Source organism: Limulus polyphemus, unplaced genomic scaffold, assembly GCF_000517525.1.
Source record: "Limulus polyphemus unplaced genomic scaffold, Limulus_polyphemus-2.1.2 Scaffold1248, whole genome shotgun sequence".
In the NCBI taxonomy this organism is placed as follows: Eukaryota; Metazoa; Arthropoda; class Merostomata; order Xiphosura; family Limulidae; genus Limulus; species Limulus polyphemus.
In genome coordinates, this window is record NW_013666858.1 from 240,927 (window position 1) to 250,822 (window position 9,896).

A 9,896-nucleotide genomic window follows, 5' to 3' on the forward strand; every position below is an offset into this window, starting at 1 on the left:
GGGCGAGCATGTTTGGTGTGACGGGGATGCGAACCCACGACCCTCAGAGTGCGAGTCGAGCACCTTAACCACCTGGCCATGCCGGGCCACTATTTAGTGAAACTGCAATTATTAGAGAGCACTTACAAAAACAGTAGGGAAAGAGCGGAAACAATATTTCAGTAAGAGTAGTACCATTTTAGTTAAGTATTCATACAAACGACACATAATCAGTTCTTGTTGGTAGGTGGCGCGTTCACAGTAAGTGTGTCTAGCAGACTGGTAATGTTGATCTGTTTAATTGAAATTTCGCATACAAATATACATGTTTTCATTTCAAGTTCCACAGTAATTATTATTAACATGGTTGAAACATTTTAGGATATTGTTGTCTATGTGCACATTGTTTGCCGAGTTTTTACGTTATTCCCAGTATGTGTGTGTGTGAGGGGGAGAGAGCTTTGTTTGTTTGTTTCTTTTAAAAAGCACAGATAACTATTGTGTAATTTTGTGCTTAACTTCAAACAAACAAAGAAACAAATTCTTTAATAATAAAAAAGCAACTCAAGGGCTATCTGCGCTAGTTAACCCTAATTTTGAATTGAAGTAATAGACTAGAGGGAATGCAGCTAGTCAACAGCACCCACAGCCAACTCTTGGGCTACTCTTTTACCAAAGAAAAGTGGAATTGACCGTCATATGTGGAGCATTACGTTTTGTAAATCATCTTGTATAAAGACGTATTCTGAATGAACAAGTAATAAAAATTTTATCGCTAGTTGCACGTCAAAATAACATGTTTTTATATAAGGTAAAAAGTTTAAATTTGATATCTATACACTGTACAGTGTTTAAAATTGGACAAGGGTGATTGATAAGTCAGTAAAGAAAGAAAATTACTATTCCCAAAGGGTGAACGTACAAGACTTAGAAGCCCCGGACTTCCATCGAAGTTATTCCGTTCCTGATCGCAACGCCAGTGTAATTTACGGAGAAAAAGAATCATTCTATTTTAATATAGATATATCTTACCAATTCTTAGTTTATACTGAGAAAACGCCTTAATGAGTGGATTAACTTTCAAAAACAAATTTTAAGCTTAAATACTATCTTAGTCATCACCTTGAAAGCTCATGTTGCCTATGACATTACTTATTTTTTTATATCTAATGTAGAAGAGATTACGTCTACGACATACTGATCATAATAACTTATTAAGTGATCAGTCTCTCATCTTAAATTAATTACGCTGCATTTTTTATAGCCTTTAGACATCTATGCTTTATCAGTGATATATTATACTATTTTCTACCCTATCTCAGTGGCGCTAGAGTCGTTGTAGACTTAAAATACCCGTGATTTATCAATGATACATTTTTGTTTGACCCATATGTTAGTGATGCTGTATTTGCAGCCTTAACACCTCTGCTTTATCTGTGAACATTTTTTTATTGTTTATAACCTTACATCAGTGGCTTGGCAGACGTTATAACCTTAAGATATCCTTACTTTAACCAATGATATATTTTTTATTGTTTGACCCCCTAATTTAATGGCGCACCGCCAGTAACTCAGCTGTAATTATTAAGGCTTATAACGCTAAAAACCGGAGTTTCAACACCCGTGATAAGAACAGCACAGACATCCCATTTTGTAGTTTTATGCTAAACTACAAACAAACAAAAATTAATGGGTTTTCTCAATGTTTTACCCAAAACGAATTTTCATCATCTGAACTTTTTGTTTTCAGAAACTAACGAAAAAGAAATATATTGTAAGTACGGTAGTACTTATAGTGCGAATAGGTCAGATGTGTAATATTTGCATATTAAAACCTCAAACACATTGCAAACAGCATGTAAACAAAACTTTACAAGCACTTTACATTCACTGTTGAGCAGTAAACAAACCACCAAAGCATTTAAGAAATTCGGTAGAGTAAAAAAAAAAAATTCACAAAACTACAAATCTGTCAGTCTAACTATTTGACTGACTGATTAACGTTGTTGGAAAGATATAGCTCTCTCCTGCTTTCACCTTATACAAATCTAAATGCACATGATTGAATTATGCTGCATTGGCTAAAAGCGTTTTTCTTAGTTTTACTCATAACCTTGGTGACAAAAAGTGATAACAATATCCACTTTGCAACACTACTAACGAGCTAACAATACATTAGTAGCAGTATTCTATTATTACGAGTACGCTTTGTAACTTGCCAAGTAACGACCCGCCCTCATATCATGTGCGTGTGCACTATTGTTTATACGCACACGCTATGTGATCAGCCTGCAGATGTAGCAGCTACATAAAAAAACGTAGACTACGTAGATTCTCTAGATCTAGGTTCTAACTATGATCTAACCTTTGAATGCGAAGTTTTCAGTTCTATACATCTGACTCGAGGGTTTTGTTTTGAACAAAGTAATCCTATCATAGCAGTCGGTGCCTAAGACGTGAGTTTCCTACGTGAGAACGAACGCTACCACTGCCGAAGTCCGACACGGTATTGCTCGAGTACATTCCTACCTTGTTTCCTTACTTTTTAGTGCTCCCTTTCCAGTTCCTAATTTTTTAATTTAAAAATTATTTTACACTTGTAGTACATTTGTAACGATAGAAGTTGCAAGATAAAGTAAAATACAATAGGGAGTGTGATTAACAACAAAAAAAGAAACTATAAAAATCAAGAAAACAGTGTGTGGGCTGCAAGAAACATCACCAAAGGAGTATTACAAATAGGAGAAAAATATGACTCTTTAAAAAAAAAGTTGTAATAAGCGTTGATATAGGGTCGTAATCTAGGATAGAAGCGCATGAAGGTATATACAGTACGTGGGTCATTTTTATTCACGTTCATTTTTTAAACAGATTTTCGGCTACTAAATTTAGCCGAAGGGTTTTCACCCAAGCTGCAACTGAATTTAGTACTGCACGTATAAGATATATGTAGTGACTAGTTATTATAACAAAATTAATTGCTGTTGTATGTGAGACAAGTGTATTTTTGTAGTATTTCGCGACCGGAAGTAAGCCGTGTGGAGTTGTTTCTTTTTACAGCAAGCATTAGACGCACCCATCAGCTGGCACGTGTGGAACCTTCAAACGTCAGATAAGCTTGTGAGAAATTGGCGGGAAGAAAGAAAATAGAAAATGTGACAGTTTTTAGTCAGTGTTTGGAAAGACTTAATAAAGTCGTTTGCATCTTTTTAAAAACGCCTACAGTTTACGTAAAGTACTATATCGACATATTTTATTAGTCTCTCTCTATATATATATGTGTGTGTGTGTGTGTGTATACAGTTGTGCGTGTCAGATGTTTTGCTTATCAAATCTAATAGTAGTATTTTTTAATCTCTTTCTCGTATGCTTAGACAATTTTGAAGTACATCAGTAAAAAAGAAAAAGGACGAAACTACCTACCATCTACACCTCAACAGTGTCACTTTTGTTCACTGAAACAACGTGTACACAAAACAAGAAAATACATGATTTTATCCTTGCACCTTCTCCCACGAAAGTAGAAAGTTCACAGATGTGTGAGACCAGTTACTTAAATGCTGACGAAGATACACCATTTACCAAGGGTCTTCAAGAATAACTCAATTCATCTTGACTAAACGAAGGGACTAAACTCGTGATCCACGTTTTAAATGACGCCCACTGTAGCAGCGGCAGCAGTCCTCTCCTCCCTCCTATAAATAAAGATCTACATAACTGTACTACGAAAAGAAAGATCAAAATAATAAATATTCCGAATTTAGTCATATTTCTCACGTAATGCATCACTCTACAGATTACCCTTACTAAGATTAAAAGTTTAAGTATAGCATAAAAAAGAATATTTATTTTGTACATATGAGGGGAAATGTGTATATGGATAGAGGGAAGAAGAATGCTCGACTTTGGTATATAGTGAGAGACGAAATGAATGTATGACTTGTTTATATTTAGAAACGAAGGGAATGAATGACTTTTGTTTATATGTTGGATCGCGATTTTGCAGCAAAAATCAAGAACCATAGACCTTTAAGATTTACAATCAAACGATTCTATTACCATAATTTGTGACCATTGCTACGTTACACGTTTCAATATATATTTTATGATTGCATCTTCATTTGTCATAAATAAACATAAATACAATTTGAGGTGTGTTTCGACAATGTCAACTGACACAGTTGGAAACTATTCTTCCGATAAACAAATGTAACACTTTACAGATTATGATGCTACAGACTTTGGAGTTTTTCTGTTTGAGGGTGAGAATGATTGGGGGGGGGGGTGGATATTAGATCTAGAAAACGTTTGCTTGAAGTATCATCATCTAAATACAAACACTAACAGTAAACTAATGTTTTGATAGACACTGTTTTTCAGTCTGAGGAGATCAAGAAGTTGGTCTGTTAACACAATGTCTAAAAGAGATTTACGAAATATTTAATGGAGGGTTCAGAACAAAATCTCTGTAAGTAATGACAGGAAATAGTTAAGGCTAACACTAGCGTTTCTCAAATGCAATAGATTATATTTTATTACTGTGTTAATTATGGTATTAAATATTAGCTTTGTTATGTGGAACTATGTATATATGGAAAACGTCAGTGTTATCCGACGTTTTTGTAATGTTCACTGGTGAGACAGCTTAATAAAATAATGTGATAATTTAAAAGGAAGGCTCACATTTGGCCAAACTTATTATTAAGTTATATTTATACTACATATAACCACTTCAATAATTAATGATCTGCTGAAATTACATGAATTTTGATGAAATAAGATGTAGAGTCAACTTACTGGCGAATAGAAGTTTCTAATAAGTATAGATAGCCCTCGAGTAGCTTTGCGCGAAATTCAACAAACAAATAATAAAAGAATGTAAGATGCAAAGAAGAATTTTATTGGTTAAAATTTTAATGACATCAACATAAATACATACATGATACTTGTTTATACATATGTATAAATATGTTTATGTTCTTGACACAGACAACTTACAGGAGCAAACAGTTCCGGTTCTGACAGTGTTCCAGTGAATTACATTTGTTGAAGGTTCTTAATAAATGTTCTCCTCTAATGCGTGTGTGCGTGTTAAAAAACAACATGTGTTTAGGAAACATATCATAATAAAATGTTCATATATTAATGTGAAACGTTAGAATATTATAGTATTTACTGTTTTACGTTGTATTTTTTTCCTAAAGCATCAAGGATTGGCCAAGAGGTATGGACCCACGGGAGGTTCATGACCAACTAGCCAAAGCATTGAAGGTATGGAGTGACGTTTCGAAACTTACTTTCACCTACATTAGGAGCGCGGAAGCTGATATAATAGTCTCCTTTTTATCGGGTTACCATGGTGATGGATATCCGTTTGACGGGCTGGGTCATATATTAGCACATGCATTTTTCCCGGGAAAAGGAATTCAAGGTGATGTACATTTTGATGCAGAAGAAAAATGGTCTGCAAAACAACTTGACCAATACACTGGCGGTAAGTGCCCTTTTATATACATGTACTGGTAATACCGAAAAGGTTAGAAACAAAAAACATGTAAATTTTACTGGCCACGTGCACTACTTAAGTTTTAAAGGCAAGAATGCAAACTTTAACATCAATAGCCCAACAAAATGTATTATCTCCTCCATTTAAATGTTACCCTAGAAAATCACTTTAAACTGTGGGATATAATTCTAAACAACAATTCGTAAGCTTTCTACACTTGTGTTACATGAGCAAAGGAAGAAAAAATACTTTTATTACGATACAAAAAAAAAAAACACCCTATGATCATGTGCTAACCCTAACCATTGGAACTTCGAAAATGTTTTGTTTTGCTTTTGTTTAAAAACATAATATGTTTATTCAAAGAATTCGGGTTTTAATGGCTGAAATAACCATGCATGTGTGGTTTCATCAGAATTTTATATATTTCTGTCGGGCTTTTTTCATTCCTGCATATAACATTTTACATCGCTAGATTTTTACTGTATTAAAAGTAAAAAAGGGTTATTAATGAAAGAAACACAGCTGCTGTTTTTTACCGAGATTAGGTTTTATAATACACGGAGCCCCCCCCCCCCCCAATGGCACAGCGGTATGTCTGCGGACTTACAACGCTAGAAACCGTGTTTCGATACCCGTGGTGGACAGAGCACAGATAGCCCATTGTGTAGCTTTGTGCTTAATTTCAAACAAACAAAATCATGCACGGGTTATTTGTGTTAATCGGAGTGTGTTAACACTCTTTATGTAGGGATGACACAGACACCCGTATTAAAACAATACAAAAATCATCTAGATTTTCTTCTCTACAAGCTAGATATGAAGAACTACCTGGCATAGTCGCTCTATCTCCGGTATATATATATATATATACCGCTTTCAGCTATCCAGAGCGTCCCAATGTCGAAACAGGCCAATAGCCAAAACCGAGATTTCTTATATCATTCATCGTCATCTTTCTTCAATAGGCCTAGCGCTTACCTAGCTCTAGCAGTAACTATAATTGCATCATCATTTGATAGAACAAGACAGTCTTGAACTACCTGTTTTATTATTATTCTATGCAAAGTTTAAAAAGAAAGCATCATAATTCTAGTTTAAACGATGTTATCACCCCTTTAAGTTAGATTTCTTACCGAAATCTGGCGTTCCTTCAAGAAAGATTATGTACAGGGCGAAACAGGAATTATCAGCCAATAATAGATGAACATTATATGACTGTAACATGTAGAACACTCAATGTTTTGTACACTCTACAATCTTTATCTTTAGGGAGCCAACCCCTATATTATATATGAAGTGAAGGAGTAAGATAAAAATAAAAATAAATACACGTACATATTATCAGAGACTAAATATGAAGATCTATCTGGCCATAGTCACCCTATCTCTGGTATATATGCCGCTTTTCAACTATCCAGTATGAATAGTCAAAACCGAGATTTCATATTTTCGTTCAGCATCATCTTTATTCAACAGGCCTAGCACCTATTTAGTTCTAGCAGTAACTATAATTTCATCACCATTTGATAGAGCAAAACAGTCTTCACGACCTTTGACTACCTATTTTATTATTATTTTATGCAAAACTTATAAAGCTCTAGAATACACTTCATAACCTAGTAACCCATGTACACCATCTTATAAAAAGTAAACAAACAAGTATTAGGAAAAAAAAACATTGCTAAATAAAAAAGCTAGGTAGGGCTGGCTACTGAACTCGAAAAAAGGAACCAACCAAGATAGGGATGGAAGTGGAGATATCAGTTGATCTGGCTAATAATCACATAGCAGACTAAGCAGTTTCGACTTTATGTGGAGAATAAACTCCCTACATTACTGGCTTCATCACAGGCAAAACAAATATATCCAAAATTTCCAATCTTAAAATGTTACTCTATTCTAAAATAGTCATATAAGTAGTATTTTAAAGTTAACTAAAGATATAATGATGAAAGCTGAGATTCTATTCAAACACCAAGCTTTCGAGAGACAAAGTGGAGAACCCAGTAATGCAGGGATTTTATTTTATAATATACAGGAAACTATAATATAATAGGAAATAAACATTTCCTATTAACTAGTCTTTTCTAGTTCTTTGTTACACCTATATATCTTGCAACAATATATCTAATAGTTCTTATGTACTCAAACTAATTTAACTTAACATGAGTTGTAATACCCCAAAATGTTGCTAATGAAAATCTTTCAGATACTAATCCATTTATATATATATATACATATTTCCTTCTTTATGGTTTTTATTCTTGTGTTTATTATGAAAAAATATAAGTTAAGTCATTTGAAGATTTACAACAAACTACCATCACTAAGCAAATAATTTAACCTATTTAATAACAAATTAACCATTTCAACTAAAGTCCCTAAATTCTTATTATGAGCTGAAATTGTAATATCATCAGCAAATAGAATGTTTTATATCAAATAACTAATCTGGTATATCATTACTATATAAGATAAACAACAGTAATCCCAGAACATAACTCTGAGAAACACTTCTTGTATTTGTTAATTCATTGGAATATTTGTTATCAACTTCTGAAATTTTGCTTTTTAAATAATTCTTCAACCAGTTATACATATTACTTCATATTCAGATATTGTATTATTTTAACAATAACTTATGATTTGCACAATCTTTAGTTTGTTTGTTTTATAACAAAGTCATAGTAAGCTATCTGCTCTGTCCACTATGGGGAATCAAACCCTGGATTTTAGCATTGTAAGTCGGTAAACTTACCACAGTCCCACTGGTGGACATACCCAATTTAATGCTTTAGATAATTCCAACAACTTTGCTTTCACAAATTCATTTTTCTACATATTGTCAATAATAATTTCACATAAATCTTGAACAGCTTGTTGAGTAGACTTACCCTTATGAAATCCAGACTTATATTCAGAAAATAAATCAAATTTATTAACAAAATCCCAAAATGTAATGTAAGTTGACTTATCTAATATTTTTGAGAATGTGCTCAATATAGCTATCAGTCTATAATTACTAATTTGTCTTTTACTTCTCTTTTACAATATTGGTATTATTTTGCCTTTTTCAAAGAATGGGGAAAATTTTGTTTTCAGTAGTTAATTTAAATTATAATGGAACTGAAATAGACTTACCTTGTTTTTTAACTGCTAAATATATTTTGTTCAATTCAACTGTTTTAGTATTTAAATGTTTACAATATCAGTTATATCACTGGTTGTTACTGATTTCACCAATAAAGTTGTTAAATTATCATATTTTGGGTTAGCAAACCTATATGAATTATTTTTATGATTAACATGTTTCACAAATTGCTCTACTCATTAACAAACAAAGAAAAACACATTAAATGCATTAGTTTTGCATATTGAATCTGTTATTATAACATTATCAGTAATTATATCCCAAATAGGCTGTTTTATTGATGATTATATTCAATAATAAATTATCAGTGCAGTTCCACTTACTTTTTTTTTATCACTCATAATACCATCATAATATGTTTTCTTGATATTTGTAATATAAGCTGATTGTTTATTTTGAAATACATTGTACTTATTTCTATCTGTTGTAATTAACACATTTTTTATCTGGAGACACAGGTGAAAGTTGTCATTATGAGCACTTAGTTAGTTAGGGAGGAAGAAGAAGGATAAGCAAATTTAGCTTGGAAGAGTATATAGTATCATATAGATAATGTGTTCTTAGCTGGGAAGACAGATGTAGTATCATATACATGTTCTTAACTGCAAAGACAGATGTAGTGTGGTGTAGTTTATGTGTTCTTAGTGGGAAGACAGATGTAATATCATATAGATTACATCTTTTTGGTTGGGTAGACACATGTAGTATCATATAGACTACATGTTCTTTGCTGGGTAGACAGATGTAGTATCACATAGACTACATGTTCTTAGCTGGGTAGACAGATGTAGTATCACATAGACTACATGTTCTTAGCTGGGTAGACAGATGTAGTATCATATAAACTACATGTTCTTAGCTGGGTAGACAGATATAGTATCACATAGACTACATGTTCTTTGCTGGGTAGACAGATGTAGTATCACATAGACTACATGTTCTTAGCTGTGTAGACAAATGTAGTATCATATAGATTACATCTTTTTGGTTGGGTAGACACATGTAATATCATATAGACTACATGTTCTTTGCTGGGTAGACAGATGTAGTATCACATAGACTATTTCTACCCAGCTAAGAACATGCTACCCAGCTAAGAACATGTAGTCTATGTGATACTACATCACAGATGTAGTATCATATAAACTACATGTTCTTAGCTGTGTAGACAGATGTAGTATCACATAGACTACATGTTCTTAGCTGTGTAGACAGATGTAGTATCACACAGACTGCATGTTCTTAGCTGGGTAGACA

At 33.1% G+C, this 9,896-nt stretch overlaps 1 protein-coding gene across 1 annotated transcript in view; it reads left to right on the forward strand.

Moving 5' to 3' along the window:
• LOC106462781 (matrix metalloproteinase-2-like) overlaps positions 1-9,896 on the forward strand; it is a 109,654-nt gene that overhangs the window by 52,595 nt on the left and 47,163 nt on the right. Inside the window, exon 3 of the mRNA XM_013922743.2 lies at positions 5,184-5,473. Within this exon, the coding sequence (XP_013778197.1) occupies positions 5,184-5,473 (290 nt within the window). The remainder of the gene's footprint in view (positions 1-5,183; positions 5,474-9,896) is intronic.